At 32.2% G+C, this 17,935-nt stretch overlaps 2 protein-coding genes and 1 non-coding gene across 3 annotated transcripts; 2 read left to right on the forward strand and 1 right to left on the reverse strand.

Moving 5' to 3' along the window:
- Positions 1-33: 33 nt before the first annotated feature.
- LOC119837437 (RNA polymerase II-associated factor 1 homolog) lies at positions 34-4,815 on the forward strand. The gene is made up of 10 exons (XM_038363016.1): positions 34-233; positions 306-681; positions 943-1,232; positions 1,733-1,931; positions 2,221-2,403; positions 2,631-2,707; positions 3,043-3,237; positions 3,503-3,611; positions 4,250-4,402; positions 4,707-4,815. The coding sequence occupies exons 1-10, from the start codon at positions 166-168 to the stop codon at positions 4,761-4,763; spliced, it is 1,707 nt and encodes a 568-aa protein (XP_038218944.1). The 5' UTR covers positions 34-165; the 3' UTR covers positions 4,764-4,815.
- A 666-nt stretch (positions 4,816-5,481) lies between these two features.
- Positions 5,482-12,278, reverse strand: LOC119837387 (T-complex protein 11-like protein 1). The gene is made up of 9 exons (XM_038362958.1): positions 11,866-12,278; positions 11,088-11,276; positions 10,383-10,503; positions 9,311-9,517; positions 8,717-8,867; positions 8,190-8,353; positions 7,674-7,849; positions 7,311-7,477; positions 5,482-6,873 (listed from the first exon to the last, which is right to left on the reverse strand). Exons 1-9 carry the CDS (start codon positions 11,964-11,966, stop codon positions 6,677-6,679), a joined length of 1,473 nt encoding a protein of 490 aa, XP_038218886.1. The 5' UTR covers positions 11,967-12,278; the 3' UTR covers positions 5,482-6,676.
- Positions 12,279-14,737: 2,459 nt separating this feature from the next.
- Positions 14,738-14,811, forward strand: Trnat-agu. Its single transcript has one exon. It is a non-coding gene; the product is annotated as a tRNA-Thr (tRNA).
- The last annotated feature ends 3,124 nt before the right edge of the window (positions 14,812-17,935 follow it).

Here is a 17,935-nt window from a genome sequence, read left to right on the forward strand (position 1 = left end):
ATTAAAAATGTCAATTGTCAATTATCAATTGTCAAATCACTGCCATTTGTTGGTGTATGCTGTATAGTTACTTTGTAGCGTTGTTTTAAAATATTACTTATAATGACACAATGAAATATACTTCTATTTTATGATATTGAACTGTTTCTATATTAAGATTTAAAAATGCCACCCACGGTTCAAACAAATGAGCCTGAAAGGGAAAAGCGACCTCAGCGCACAGGCGAGAGAAGGTTACTTTTATTGTATGTTTATTTGAATATGTTTACATTGTTTCAGTAACTAATAGATAATTTTGATTCTAGGTCGGAACTCGTTACTCGTATCAAGTATTGTAATACACTTCCCGATATACCATTCGATCTTAAATTTATTACATATCCATTTCCTTCAACACGATTTATTCAATACAATCCCACGTCATTAGAGAAGAACTATCGCTATGAAGTATTAACGGAGCACGATTTGGGTGTCCATATAGATTTGATTAATCGTGATATATATCAAGGGGATGGTAACGCGGCGCTAGATCCGGCGGATGAGAAACTTCTGGAAGATGATGTGTTAACACCGCAGGATTCTAAACGATCTCGACATCATGCTAAGAATGTGTCGTGGTTGCGTCGGTCTGAATATATCTCCACAGAACAGACTAGATTTCAGCCTCAATCTATGGAGAAGGTATTGTAAATACAAATATAGTTAAAACTTGTTCATATCAAGCTATGCTTCATAGGGTTATTATTTTAGTCCATTACCCATATCTTCTAGTGTAGTGGATGTTGTTAATAGATTTCTCTTCATATATCATTACATAATAATTTAATGATTATATCTCCAATTATCTTGCCACACTAACAACATCAATATAAGTTAACTCAAAATTAAGCTGTAATAAAAATGATTGGGACTATCATATTAAATAACTTAATTGACTTGCAGGTGGAGGCTAAGGTTGGTTACAATGTTAAGAAAATATTCAGCGAGGAAACACTGTACATGGACAGAGAGAGTCAGATCAAAGCTATTGAAAAGACATTTGAAGACAATAAGAAGCCTATTGAGAAGCACTACAGCAAACCTGGTGTAACTCCAGTGGAGGTTATGCCTATATTCCCAGACTTTGATATGTGGAAGTATCCTTGCGCCCAGGTTATATTTGATTCAGATCCAGCACCAGCTGATAAGAATATTGCTGGACAGATTGAAGCAATGTCACAGGCTATGATTCGGTAAGATGTTCTTTACTATAAGTTGTAGTTAGTTATTGTTTACATATATAAATAAAAATCCATCACCATGTAATGCTATACCTTAAATTTGAGAATAGCAATTTGGCAATATTTTTAATGTTTTATGTTAAGACATAGAAGGTTCTTATGGAGAGACAAAGCATACAACAAGTTCAATCCAGGGCAAGCTGCTAGTTACTAATAGTTATGAGGAAGAGGTTGAAATGTAGCTATCTAATACCATTCCTCACTCAATGAGGATGATATGATCTTCAATTTCTCGATTGCTCTGAAACCTTGTGAATTTGAAACTTAATGAGTCATTAGAATATAAAATACAAGAGAGGAAATTTTACAGCACAGCTGGTTTTATTTAATTTTAGATGACCATGTTTCGGCTGACTTTCTGATCTGATAAGGTTTATTACTTGCTCAATGTTCAGGTCCAGTCTTCTCTCAATATTTCACTTTTGGTTTAACCGATAATAATTTAATTCCAGAGGTGTGATGGACGAAAGTGGAGAACAGTTTGTAGCATACTGCCTTCCGACTGAAGATACAATACAGAAACGTCGACGCGACATCACTGAAGGCATCCCATATATGGACGGAGATACATATGAATATAAAATGGCTAGAGAATACAACTGGAATGTTAAAAGCAAAGCCTCTAAGGGTTATGAAGAGAATTACTTCCTGGTAAGTCTTTTATGTCTTTCAGTATATGTTTTTAAATAAAATTAAGATAAATCTTGTAATATTTTATGTTATCATAAATTAAAAAACCAATACAGCTTAAAAGTGATCTTGACATTCCAAGCTTTGCATAAACATGTAAAAGATAAATTTTCTTTTCCTATTGTTACGTTATATTTCCTGAAACTTTCTTCTCTGTCTGTCTCGAGAACTTAATCTATTTATATTATACCTACATCTTTGTATATATCTGTATGTGCCAAAATTCATTTTAGTCATTACATCATCACAGGTGGTCCGCAATCACTGCATATACTATAACGAGCTGGAGACGCGTGTACGTCTGTCCAAACGTCGCGCGCGAGCCGGTGCGGCTGCGCAAGCGCTCACCAGGCTAGTGGTCACGCATCGACCGTTGAGTGCTGCGGAGCATCGTATGCTACGGCTCAGGGAGAAACAGTTGGAGCCTCCGCAGGTAATGTACGAATTATGGGCATGAGTATTTTATATCTAGATGTTATATTAATATAGGAGAGTAATATCCAATCACAACACAAGAAAATGACATATTTATTTTATTATGCTATGTAAATTGATGTTTATATTTTCATAATTGTAGTAAGGCATCCTCATTGGATGTGGTTGATTGATATGTTTTGCTAAGATGGGAGTTAAAACGTAATTTACTATTGTCATTTAAAGGAGGAGGATGAAGAAGAAGAAGAGGAGGATGAAGACGAAGAGGAGGAGAAACAAGAACAGAATGGAGATAAGGAGCGGTAATTTGGCATATATATTTATGGTATATAACATTATTGGCTCGCATAATAAATGTAGTATTAGCAAACAAAATGCATTCCCTTATCAATTTCATTATCTAGCGAAGGTAGTTGGTGATCCTTAGAGAAAGAGAGATTTACAAAGAGGGAAAGAGATGGAATATATTTTCTTAAGAGTTGAAACCTATTATAAGTACTTTTCTAAACAGCACTATTTGAATACTAGAATTACCCTAGCTAACGGAATTTATATATAATTGAACTTAAAGTAACTTTTGTGCAACTGTTACTTTAATTATTGTAAACCAATAACATTATTTTAATGATATTTTCAGATCGCGGTCACGTTCGAAATCCGCTTCGAAATCACCTCAAGGTTCAGAGAAGTCAAACAGGTCGAGGTCTGGGTCTCGCGAGAGATCCAAGTCTAGGTCCAGGTCAAAGTCGAAGTCTAAATCTCGAAGTCGATCGAGGTCTGCGTCTGGCTCGCGTAAATCTAGATCTCGTTCTGTTCAGTCTGGATCTCCTAGGTTTGTTATGTGTTTTATATTTATATATGTATTTATATTTTTATTATTTAATATTAATTCTGCCTAGTCAAGATATAAAGTTGGAAAAAGGTATCATCAGAAATTGGGGTGTCCTTTAAGGCACTTGAAATCGAAAGAGTACAAGAAATTTTATTGCTAAGGCGTGATCATGGGTGGGCGAGTGGTCGGGCATTGCTGCGGTTTGGCAAAATCGTATTGTAAAAAGTGTATTTACTTGTACATTTTCATTAATTTTCATATATAGGTCGGCGGCGTCGGGTCGGTCCCGCTCCGGTTCGCGTTCGTCTCGCGCCTCTTCGCGTTCGTCCCGCAGTGGGAAGGGGTCAAGGGCCAGCTCGAAGGCCAGCGACAAGGTATTTTCGTCGAATAACACATAACATTCAACACTTGGATATTAAATAATTTTTCTATATACGATAATAGTATTTTTATATTACATTTACAACGTTAAATAAAATGTATCTTTCGGTAACTAAATTAAAACATCTTACATACGTGTTAACACACCGGCTGCACGACATTTTTATGTATAAAGGTTCATTTGGAATCGTATGTCTATTTAACATTTGAATACATAGTAATATGTTTACGTAATCATGGGTTTCAGTTGTCCGTACATAAAAAAGGATATATATATATATATTAATTAAACGAACATAAATGTCAAATATATACGTGAAAATTTAACAATTTTGTTTAGTTCAATAATTTTAGTATGTATTATAGTAATTTGATTTAGAATATGTTATGTAATTAAATATCTATGCTTGTATTATTGTACAAAACCGTCGAAATGATACGTCCAAAAAAGTCGTGGCAACTTGTAAATAAAACTACACTAGGCGTATCGATTATATATTTTTCATGTTTAGTAATGTTTTAGTGTCTGTTTTGTAAGTTGTCCTGAATACATAAATAAATAAATAAAGATACTGGCAAATAGATGTGTCTTCTTGGTATGAAGAGAAAAAAAAATTCAAATATTATGCAGGGTTCGAAGGCGTCGTCGAAGGCCAGTTCGCGCGCGTCGTCCCGCGCGTCCAGCAAGGCGTCCGGCTCGAAGCGCTCCTCGCGAGCGAGCTCCAGGAGGAACTCCACCGCCTCCGAACGTTCGAGAAGCCGGTCGGCGAGCGGCTCCCGACAAGTGAGCTTTACTAGTAGAATTTGTTCGTGTGGACAGTATTTTTTATAAAAATTAAAAAAAAAAAATTCTGGTCCAGATACATATTTATAACTCCAGAAAGGAGGAGATTTAACATGTTATTTTTGTGTAATTTTGATGTGGAAACGAAATCAAAGCATATTTTCGAATAATTCCCCAAATTTCCCCAAATATCCCACGAGGGGACACCGGACGTCACTTTCATTGCTTTTAATATAATAAATACTCACTAGCCCTTCAATAAGGTAATATCTATATATTAAAATATATTTTCAATTACTTCCAGGGATCTCGAAGTGGTTCAGCATCAAGTGCCTCATCACGACACAGTGGCTCCGATTGAGTTTCATAATTTATATACGTTATCTAGTAATAAATTAAATGACGACATTCATATGTTGTATTTTTAAACCCCTTTGATGTATGAGAAAATTTTTACTGCTTTATATCATTACGATATAACCCATGAGAAAATAGGTAAATGAAGCCTAAAATAGCAAGACTATGACAATGGCTTGAATTGATTTAATCAGTTTTTATGTGATAAAAGAGCTATAATAATTAAAGTTTCTAAAAAATAATAACGAATGATTTCTTGGAACTAGAAATTCAACTACTACAAAAAAGTTTTAGAAAGTAAAGAAAATAGAGAAATTTATTTAGAACTCACAACCCGATTATAGCAGAACAGAATATAGGCAATTTTATTAATTCTTAGTGAAATGAGTTTCTTTTTTTCTCTTTACAGCCCTGTCAGGTATATTGTACAATTTTTATAAGACCTAATAAACCATTGTATATTCTTGAATTATTCTCTAATCTATATAATTTATATATATAAAAGAATGTAGTGTTAGTTACACTAATTATAACTCAAGAACCGGTTAACCGATTTGGCTGAAAGGAGGCAGGAGACGGACACAGGAAAGTTTTTATATCGGAAATCGAACAGAAACGAACGACAGAACATGCGGGGAAAGCCCCGGGTCTATCTTTCCTGCGGCTACGCTGGCAAAGCCGTTATAAATCGCGATGATCAAAGGGGGTAAATAAAAACAAAATGAAAGTAGCGATATTTTATTAGAGCATTTCATTTATCAGCGTTATAATATTTTTGCTAAAATAATACAGTTATTCTCTGTTACTAACTATCGCATAAGGTTGAGTTAAAAAAGTGGATAAAAATACGTTACATAATTTTGATCATTAAACATAGTATAAAGATTGTGCTTCCAGTCTTTATAATTATTACGTCTTCTATAAAGTAAACAAGTATACCATTCAATTTAGTTTTATTTAATAAATAATTTATTTAATGTAAAAATAGTCTCAACCCATATAATTATGGTTTATTTCATTAAGACAAGACGATTAAAGCAGTCCTATAATAAATGCGGATAACGATTAGAAAACAATTTCATTCACATTTGATGAAGACAGAATATTAAATACTTCATTATAAAAATCATCAAAGTTGATGAAATTAATATTCTCAAATAAATATTACCATTGTTTCACGTCAATAACAAATCGTAGGGAATGCATAAATATCGGCTTTTGTTTTATTAATGACAAATAATTCTCAAACAATTTCAATTGAGATCATGCTAAATATACTATCATACATATTTTTAAATATATACGAGGAATTCATTCATTTGTGTTCGTAGCATGTTTGTCTATTGTCAATTTTCAAGTCAAGTCTATTATAAAAAGAAAATTAATTTATTACCTATTATTGCTGTATATTTAATAATGAAAAATAATTTTCAAGAATTTATTGATGGATTCACGTGGTCTAATATAAGTAGATATTTTCTAGGCGGCTATAGTTCCAATTGTGTATTTAATTGTTGAAATTATCTTATATTACTATTAGGTGTATAAGAATGGATAAAAAATTTCATGGCTATAAAATTGTTTTTTTTTTTTTGTTAAAATTTGGCGTTATTTTTTTTTACTTTTGTTTTTCTAAAACTTTGGGTTTTCATAATATTTTTATGGTTTAATTTCACTTCTGAAACAATGATCTGTTCGGTTATTTCATAACAATAAACTTCTATTGTTAATATTTCTATATGATTCACTAGTACGCCATAATATTACATGACCGTAGAAATTACAAGTTTATCAAATTCTGAACTCAAAACACATGTTAAGATGTTACTAATAAACAGTTTACAATTATTTAAATAAGTGTCAAAATATATTGCTGGTTAATGAAAATCGGAGGTCCCAAGTCGAGGCATATTTTGCTTAATTCTTACAAAGTTCTTCAGCAATTATCTCCAAATAGTGATTAGTGAACACGGCTTTATTATGCATCACATACCGCAGCAGAGTGCCCGAAACTGCGGTTAGTTCTTTAGTAAACGCAGATAGACCGACTGGAATCTGTCTAGACCCACCGGCGCACACTAGGATGATCTTAAGGAACTCTTGGACCCTTTGACCTGAAGATAAATAAATATGATATGTCTGCCTTTTTCTGTGAACTTTCTGATTATTTGAAACTAGCTGTGCTCCGTGGTTTTACCCACACGGTACCAGATGTTATATAGCTTAAAGCCTTCCTCAATAAATGGGTTATCTATATCTAATACTGAAAGAATTTTTCAAATGGGACCAGTTGTTCTTGAGATTAGCACGTTCATACAAATAATCAAATTCTTCAGCTTTATAGTATTAGTATAGATTCAAAGATGTGTACTAAACATAAACATGAAATTTAATATTTCTTTAACTTATTATTTACTATTTTGATATACTGTTTTAATATGTCTGTCATATACTGATACTAAATTAATAGTATAGTAACAATGTTAAAATAATATATTCAATAGAGCTAGCCAATATTAAGCATAAATGATTTGATCTACTGAATACTCACGGACAATCTGTCTAACCCTATGCTCCGGGTCGCCCAAGGAAATTATCTGGGTGCGTATCAACTCTTTAGTCTCCGAGGTGAGGGGCTCCTGGCCCATCGTTTCCAGCAACTGTTCCGTCATCAGTATCACCTCTTCTGCTACTGATGGTAATACTGCTTTTAGCTCACTGTAATGATAAATGTGATTGAGATATTATTCCAATGTCGCAACTGTTTCTTCTTTGAAACTAATCTGTATGTAAAGTAAAAAATACATTTAACCCTTTGGATGCGTTTAGAAAAAAAATCTGTAAAAATTAACTTTTAGTCTACATATATTACAAAAAAGTCTTTATAATAAAAGTGTCAAATAAAAATACTAACATATCATTAGAAGCGTTGTCTATGATTATATCTATCTTGTCTTTGAGATGTTGTTTATGGTGCGCGTTGGGATCGTTGCCACAGGACGGACTGACCAATAGGAGCGAGGCCACGCAAATGAGGCGGTACACCTGCGTACCTAGCTCTGTGAAACGTGGCTTGTCTAGCGTTACAGTCTGAAAATTATTTTAATTGCATTAAAAACACGAGTTTTATATACATTCTTATAATGGATGCAATACTCAAAATCAGATTTTATTATAATTTATAGGCTAAACATTATATACTATAAATAGAATAAATAGTACAAAATTGAAAGATTTGTATTGGAGTAGTAGTATTATTGTTCTGATTTTTGCTGTTATGATACAAAAAAATTATTGACTGATTGTATTAATAATTAATGTTAATGCTTTAGTTTTTTATAGTTATAAGAAACTTGTAATATATGGAATGCATGTTTTAAAATAAATAAATTTATTATTGTAATTTTTTATAAATGACTTGAAGTAATACCTCAGGATAACTCTTTGACTCATCCCACTCAAGGAGTTCCAAATACGCCTTAGCCAAGGTCTGTGCTGTAACATTTCTGATGATGTTCTGGTCGCTGACAGGTATGCTGAGCCCAGTTTTATCAATGTGACGTTGGAGCCATTGTTTCGTATGTTGTAGACCATCTAAAGTAGTAAAAATAATATTTATATTATTTATAAACTGTATTTATTTTTTATCATATTATCTATACCATAACGAGAAATATGTTGAAGCGTTTTATTGTTTCCCTGGTGAATTTTATAATTTGACAGGCAATGATATTATTCTATCTATATATGACTAAAGTGATAATTTTTTTAGTCTTTTTTTATATCAGCTTATTCTCATATATCTATTCCGTTGTTCCTCTCTTTACCCTCTAAAGGGGAGCAACTTTTATAAAGGCTCTATCTCCGCAAAGACTCATGAGACGGTCGCTTACCATCAGGCGATGCACCAGCTCAGATGATTGCTTATGTCATAAAAAAATTTAAATATTGACTTACCTTCTGAGACTTTAAGCATTTCATCAAACTTATTCCTTTCATATTGCACACTCTCCTTTTGTACATGAGGACGAATCATTGCTATAAGTGTATTGGCTAAGTCTAGCTTTAGGACTTCTAACGTTTCTAATATTGCACGAAAAATATCGACCTGCAAAAGTTGTTGAATAATTGTTTTAGTATTATTCATTCATCTATTGAGGAAGGCTATAGAATATCATATACGACGTGGGTTATACGGCAGGGATATCATCAGATGTTTTGCCATCTACATTAACTACTACTGCCCTTACTTCCTTCCTCCTTACTAATATTTTAAATCTGTAAGTAATTCTGTCTTTCCCTTATTCATGCCTAAATTACTGAACCGATTTAGATGAAATTTGCTACGGATATAGTTTGAGATCCGAGAAAGAATATAGAGTGTTTATATGTCCTACAATGCATTTATAGATCTTGGCAATCCCATGCGATCGGGAACTGTGCAGGTAAAACCCAGTCAACCAAGCAGCTCGCATAGTCAAAGTAATAGATAGAGAATACATCTATTTCATTGACTATGCGAGCGAAGCCGCGGGAGACAAAACTACTTACCGTGTCAGTCAACTGTGTTATATTCTGAATCATTTCATCCCTAGCCGGTGCTGCTAATTTCGCCATCAAATCTATCACGAAACTGGCGTACTTCTGAAAGTCGAGGCTGTTGTTCTCCGCTTGCTGCTTTATGAAATCACCGTCCAGCACTTCTTCTATCATCTCCTTGATGCGCGTGTGTCTTGGCAAGAGTATTGCGAATAGACCCTAAAACGATACATTTTATTTATATAAGTTTGTATAAGAAAGTGTGGTATCATGTGAAATGTAACTAGGTGGGTACAAAATATAGGTTTGGTCTTTTTCGTTCGTAGACCATAAAGTTTTGTTTGCCCTGTTTGCAGCATCATAAAGGATATAGTGTAATTAATTTGTGTATTGTCTTTGTTTTACTCCTCTAGACGAAACTATTAACATCACTGGCTCCCATATATACACGAAAAGGTTTAGGGCGTGCCAAAGAAATTTACTAACAAAAACTCAATTTAAAATGAAATGAAATATATGTAAATAATAAACAACAGAAAATGTTTTTCGTGATATGTACTGAGTCATCTAGTATAACATGAAATATTTGGAATATTATGTTTTTATTATTTTAGAGCTGGATTGTATGGTATAAGCAAATATACGCAATTGATAAAAACAAAGTACATACATATAAACAAATTGTTTTTTAAATTTGTATTTCAAGTTTCAATAGCATTTAGACTCAAATAGAGGTCAAAAGGGTTAACAACCTCTCTTTTTAAGGAATTGTACCTTTTTGCATCAGTGGTTTGAATAGAGGTGTCAGAATATTTTGAGTATGTACATATTTCTTTGTGAGAAACTTGCAGTCAAATTAATTGTCATTTGGTGTTCAAGAGAAAAAATGACAAGTGCTCATAGCACTTATGATCATTTATTAAGTTGAAAAGACTCATAAAGTTTCTTTACTTACCTTGTCATTTTTTTTTTCGGTGCAAGTTTATATATGTAAATTTAAATATAAAATTATTTTATTCTATTAAATAGGGAATAAGAATCATCATACAATCATTAGAAATCCATGAAATTTTAGAGATTTTACCTGTTTTACATCTTCAAGTAGGACAAGAGCTTGTTTATATTCCGGTGGATCTGAGTTTAGCTGTTCCCGGAGAATGTCAAAATATGCTCTATGCATTGTTTCCTTCACCAACTTTTGGTAGCTATGTTTGAAATATATTACTTTTACTCATTTTATAAATTATAAATAAAATCTGTTTATTATTTTAAATCAAGAGATGTAAAAATGAACAAGATTTCATAAATTTGGTGACCTGGAATAGTACTGAATTACTACCTTGTACTTATTATTCTGTGCAACTACTACTATTTCAAGTCTAGAATATTTGTATGGTATTTCTTTATTACAATATTACTTGTGTAGTCTGTCAAAAAAAAACTAAAAAACACACCACCAATGTTAGAATCAACTAAATTGTCTTATTTGCTCTTAATTAGAATAAACACAGAGAAATCATTTCATCCTGCCTATCCTAATTGAGACTCCTGAAATTATTGTATTGCCAATTCTTGATTAGAGCAAATGGTTTGAAATCAATCACTCACATACAAACATGTAGATGAATTTATTAAGTATGCATATAATGCACTGCTTATTATTGACTGAAAAAAAAAACTTAATCAAAAACATCTTATATCTGTTTTCTTCTTTTTTATGTTACTACAACTAGCTACACAATGGATGCAGTAAATGTCTATGAAAATTTTAATTTAATAAATTAAATACCTATTATCTGGCGGTTCAAAAGGTTCCAACTTAAAGTCTTGGTCTACAGCTATCTCATGAGCCAGTGCCATATTCTGCATGCCATGAGCAGCTTTCATAATGTCCTCCAAAGTGACAAACTTAGGAGGGGAAGCACCTGTAATTGTTGAGCCGCGAACACGGAATTGCAGTGGTTCACTCGCAAAATAGCTGGAAATGGAATATAATATTAGGATTGTGGTAGTTATAGGAGTAAATCATTTATCTAAAAATGTTTGTAATGCAGGGTGCTCCTTATATAATTGACCACAGATGTAAAATTTTTTATAAAAGTAATTAATTATTCTAATTTGATTTTAAAGGGAAAGTATGTATGATACACTTATATCAAAAGGGATTGTTGTTAATAATATTAAATTTAGGGCTGATTTTTCAATCCTTGCTTGAAACTCATTTGTCAAATATCATATTAAACAACTATTTCAAAAAGGAATCAGACTGCCATTTCCTTACATTTTCAGGTAGAAATTTTTATGTAATAGTTTATTAGACAGATATTTCTTGAACAAAGGATTAAAAGATTGGCCCTTAGTTGAATAAATATTGAACTCAAGAATAAAGAAGAAGGATGATTAATGGTTATTTTACGATAAATTAAGTTTAAAAATAATGAATAGGTTAAGCTAATCTTTTTTATATAGATAAATTAACTTCATCATAATAGTCTTTGTTTATTGTTATACGAACAAAGAAAAATCTGTTGCATTTATAAATAACAATGAATGAACCAAGACATTACCTTGGACCAGAGGGTATAGGCCGTGAAGGAATTCGCATATTTTGGTCATTTTTCTCTCCGTCTTTGGAGCCCGACCCACTAGCGTTTTCTCGATCACTCATCTTGAAATCTTTGTCTTAACTGACCGTAAGTTGAACCAGGAACAAATTATAAACCCTTTCAACCCATATAAGGCACGTTACATGAACTCACGACTTCGAAATCTCATATCATCTTGCAACTTAATCACCTTGAGTCATAAGAATACATAACCTAATACACAATTTGTATTGCGGTAAAAAATATTTTAAATCACTACAATTTCGTTTTAAATACAATAAAAAGTATTAAAAGACTTTATATGTATTTATTTACGATTTTTCTACTTTTTCTCGTTGTTTTCGTTTACTTGTCAATTTTATGCATCTGTCAAAAGTCATAACCACAGTCATAACAGCTGTCTGCTGTCTATAAGTGAATATTATGCAAAAGCTTAAATATGTGAAAATATAGGTACCGTAGTATATTACTTACTCTGTGATAGTTATCATCTCTTATGGTTTAAGAACCCGCGGAGGTCATTTTGTCACTTGAAAAAACTGATAATTTATCTGTGTATGCTCTCACTATACAGCAATCCCGCATTATAAAATTTGGTCTTTGGCTTATATCAGGTAGTAAAGATGTGTGTAAAATTGTGTCTCAAATTTATGATATTTAATAATTAAAAAATCACCTCGTCCCCAGCCAGACACTAATTAATATATAAATAATTTGTATTAGTAACTTAGAACGGGACCGTTCGAAATCATGACAACTTCCCACCAGACACACTTAACTAGGGCTAATTTATGATGTGGTACATAAGCTGAATTTTAGTTTACGTTATTTGGAAAACTGGAAAATAACAGTTTCGAAGGATTCTCCATCTTAACTATGCTATGCTATGGTTAAAAATTTCGCAAGAAAAAGCCTTACATGTATGATATTATTAGTGTTTAATATTTTACGCAATAAAAATACTCAATATACTAACAATTCAGAAATGTAATAAATTACGTTTCTATTTTAAGTTTTATTTAAATATTTATATCAATAAAATTTGATATATTTTGTATAGTGATATCTGCCGAGGTCACCACCTGACCCACGTTTCATAGCCTAAAATAGTTCTTACTTGTATAATGGGCATAGGTACATTAAGAAACTTTCAGCAATTATAAATTGACATACCTATATTATCTCCGATTAATACTAATAATACTTTTCCAATAACCGACATTTTACAATTGGATTTACAATATTTTAAATAGGTGCCTATTTAAATTCAAATGCCAATTACATTAGCATTTAACAACCGTCAATTCGTGATCTAAGTAGCGTTATGATATTGGTTGATAGTTTTTAACAATAATGTATATCACACGGTCCATCAGGCAGCAACAGATTTTTATGATGTTGTTCCTTTATCTTTATTATACAACCCAAGCATATACGATAGACGAAATTTGATTCCCGGTTACGATTTATAAAAGAACCCTGCAATGCTAATGCTATATGCACCCTATAATTAAGTAATGCATCATTTGTAAAGTGACAAACAATAAGGAAGACTACGTTTAAACGAATTAGAAATATTAACTTATGAAAGAATTACTATAAAAAATTCCTGAGCGTCATAATAAGAGCACCAAACATTAAGACTAACATTTAATACAGATTAAAGATAACTCTTTAATAACCTCTTTTATATTTAGATCCTTTAAATATCGAAAATTCATACACAAAGTCGGTATATTTGTCATACCTACAACGGAGACGATTACAGGGCACCATAACTCCCATTTCAAAGAATCGTTTAAAGAAATTGGCTAGCCGGAGTCAAGAAGGCAATCTAACTTTTTCACAGACAGAACTAGCAACTAATTTACGTACGTAAACTGAGTGCCGTCGGAGTGGATTACTTGGTACGTATTCCATTTTGAACTGAAAATATTTACAGTCGCCTCGTTGCCAGAGATAACTTATTTTCTCACTGTCGTTCTGGATTGGCTGTCCCACTACGTAGGTTTTATTTCTTTATATTTGTAGGCTTTGATCGTATTGGTATTTTTATCATTGAACATAGTTAATAATTAAACGTAATAAGATATAGATAGATTATGTATTCGATTTGATTTTGAAAACTTACATATTATGTACATATTATCTATATTATATTCTGTAGCAATCAGGAATTTCCACTACCACTAGTCATTTATGTTATATTAGTTATCACTTTGACCGAATTATACCTGATAATAGACATAATCATACACGTTATAGTCTATATTCTATTTTATAGAACTTTTTGTTTTATAACCTGAGTATAGAACCTATAGTTTTTCAAGGAAGTCAAATGTAGGTACTAATGAGGCTTCCGTTGTGGTCATAAAATTATACAGATATTGATAATATGGAAATTGGATGTCTTAACTGAGGTCTTAGTCTGTTCGTGAGCATTGTTTTTGTTACATCCGTTCGTATTAGCATTTCAAGCGCTTGATAACGTTAATTAATTGATTTGGGGTACAACCCAGCCTCATTGGAAGTATAATTCAAGCATAATGTAGATTGTTCGTATGACATCTTATCTGAAATTTATATTTCGTAAATTTTAATACTTGGGTGATTGTTTAAAAACGAATTATTTGTGAAATTGGGGAGGTAACTGCCAAAACTTAAGCAGTACTCATTAAAGTGTGCGAAAGTAATGGCGCTAGATGAATTTATAAATACGACGTATATTTATTTGTTAATTGCTTTTTTTAATTTTTTTTTTTATGAAATATGTCAATTTACGTTGTGTAAAGTGTGGTTGATTATGTTACGTATTTTCGTCCCAGGAGCCATCGGCACCGTGGCTTAGTTGGTTAAAGCGCCTGTCTAGTAAACAGGAGATCGTGAGTTCGAATCTCGCCGGCGCCTGTACTTTTGTATTTCATACATTTTTTTATTTTTTAATATTTTGTTTTTATTTTATTAAACGTATTCCATAGCTCGATATCATATTCACTTGAATTTTTTACTTTAAAAGATTAAAGTACGAGTACGTGCAAATTAAAAAAAATACTTATTATAGTTATAGTAGCTATGTATATCATCTTTATTTTTGTTAGACAATTTTATTTTTATGATTTATTCTAAATATCAGTCTTAGGTATCAAACTTAATTACAAGAAATAAAACATTTGTGACAATTCTGCAAGCTGTCTGCAACGTTAAAAAAAAAGAAATATAAATTCCAATTCGAAATTCGAATTAGTTCAAAACCACGAACACGCAACTTAAATTAACTCGCAATGGTAACATTAAGAAATAATTCTTTCAAAGTTTAGAAAACTGTTAATATTCCCCGCGAATCGCGCAGGGTAATTTTCTGTCTCAACTTTACGAAACTGCGTCTTAGGTAAACAGCCGCCCCCATTAAACATTTTCACAAGAACCAACCGCGCTTCATAGTTTTAAATTAACATTCTACCGTTTGAAAACATTTTCGTTCGAAATTCGAAAATGTTATAACTGAAATTTCCTTAGCATTATATTAAAAATACTTTGTTTTGTATAAAAAATATTTTTTCGGGCTAATTTGTTAATTCATTTAAATTATGTTACTTTCAAGTTACTTATAAAACTAAGGTTAAAGAAACAACAGTAACAAGGTGGAACATTTTTTAAATTTATAATCAAGAATTATATGTAAACTAGCATACCGCCTGCGGCTTCGCACGCGTTTAATTCGGAGTGGTTTAATAGATGTTATTATAATTATAAACTTTCCTCTTGAATCATCTATATATTTAAAAAAAACAATCAAAATCCGTTGTGCAGTTTTAAAAATCTAACCATACATACATACATACGCGTGATACGACTTCGCTTAAACTTTGTGCCGATATAAAACAAATGCCGAAATGTAGTCGAGTTTTACGCTTAGCAACACACATAGCTATAGAACACTGCTGACTAATTTTTATATAATACTAGCTGCACGCCCCGGCTTCTCCCGGAAGTCATTTGTACGATATGTAATTGAAATAATATAAACTATCCTATCTTAAAAGTTGGTATGTAAACTGCACATGGTGTACCAATTTGTCTAAAATCGGTTGAGCAGTTTAGTTGTCCATCGCGGCCAATCAACGAGACACCTTATTTATATATATTAAGACTAGCTGCACCCGGCAAACGCTGTTCTGCCTTACTCTTATCGTTTAGTGGTATGAAAAATAGATGTTAGCCGATTCTCAGACCTACCCAATATGCTTACCAAATTTCAGAGGAATCGGTCAAGCCGTTTCGGAGGAGTATAGAGACTAACATTGTGACACGAGAATTTTACATATAAGATGTAGATTACAGTCGCGTGCGAAAGTACATGTCGTGTTAGACCTTATTTTGTATTTAATTAAATAAATATAAAAAATATAGGTACAATTGTCTGCTTAAATATCCTCAGACTCAATAGTTCGTTGCAAGTACATCCGTTAGTACAATTTAAAAGCCTCTCAACTCTGAGGGCTTATTAAAAATGGAGTCGGATTACGATTGCGAACAGTTTCAACGGCTTTCCGATAGTTGAACCGACTCCGACTTACTGACTTACCGACTTACCGCTAAATAGTTAAGTGTATCGACGCCTTCGGCTCTCAACTTTTGTTTATAAGCTTGATATTTCCTAACTGTACGGACGCTGCGATTATCACAAATTACTTTAAAATATGGTATAGGTATATAGTAAAATTTGGTTTAGTTTTCTATGTTATGCCTGTGTATCCTACTCATATTATAAATGCGAAAGTTTGTAAGGATGTGTGTGTGTTTGTTGCTCTTTCACGCAATAACTACTGCATCGATTGCAATGAAATTTGGTAAGTAGACAGCTGGACAACTGGAATAACATATATGCAACTTTTATCCCGATATTCCTACGGGATATGGATTTACGCGGGTGAAACCGCGGGGCGCAGCTAGTCCTATATAATATCTATAGAAAAACTACTTCTTTCATCAAAATGCTTAAATGTCGACTGTAAGATATGAACTATATCTCTATTTCAAAATTTATACATATCCGATCAGCCATTTTGTATGAAATAGTAGTAAATATCCATCTGCATTTTTTGTCTCGACATCGATTCTACTATACGTTCTATAACTGTGATATGTTTGAAGTAACTTAAAATACCTCGAACATCTCCAATCATTTGTTACTAGGTACACGTGAAATTTATTTCATACATGTGAACATAATAATTACATAAAACAGGATTTAAACTTAAATTAACACGGGTCCCGGGGTGTCGACAATATCCAATGAATGCGATGTTTTGTCATACATTTTAATCTGTTAAAATAATTTAAAGTTTTAATCCATGTTTGCGGAATGGATGTGATCCGGCCGCTGGAAATTCGCTGGCTTAATTATTCTTTTTGTTTTGCTTTTCTGCTATACTTTTAATTATATTATTATATTATATTTGTATGTACTGCATCTGTTAATTGTGTAGGATGCGTTTAAAGATTATGCGTCTTTCTAAGATTTTGAGATGTTTTATTAATCCAAAAAATAGTTTTTAAGAAAGTAATTATAATTTTAAAGGTGCAAAGGTAATTAATAAGGATAATGTGAGAATGTGTCAAGAGATATAATAACATTTTATTTTTGGTAAGATATAAACATTAATGTATAAAATTTGTGTTTTAAAACACCCAGGTGTCCCTAGGTTACCTATTTATTATTAATCACGTTAATTTTAGAATTTAACCTGTATACCTGTATTTATCTTTTTAATCTACGACGAAAAAACGATGGGGTGTTATATATTGGGTTTGACGTGCTGCAATTGAGTCTGTCTGTGACATCGTAGCTCCAAAATGGACAAACCCAATTTGATTTAATTTGATTTTATTTATTTTTTATACCTGTAGTTAACCACCTTTGCCAATAGTATATCATACCCTACTTTATAGCTTCATTCGTCTATACTATTAATTAAATTACAAGATCAATTTGCTAGAAACAGCGCAATGCTCTCGATACTTTGGATTC

Source organism: Zerene cesonia, chromosome 27 (genome assembly GCF_012273895.1).
Source record: "Zerene cesonia ecotype Mississippi chromosome 27, Zerene_cesonia_1.1, whole genome shotgun sequence".
NCBI lineage: Eukaryota > Metazoa > Arthropoda > Insecta > Lepidoptera > Pieridae > Zerene > Zerene cesonia.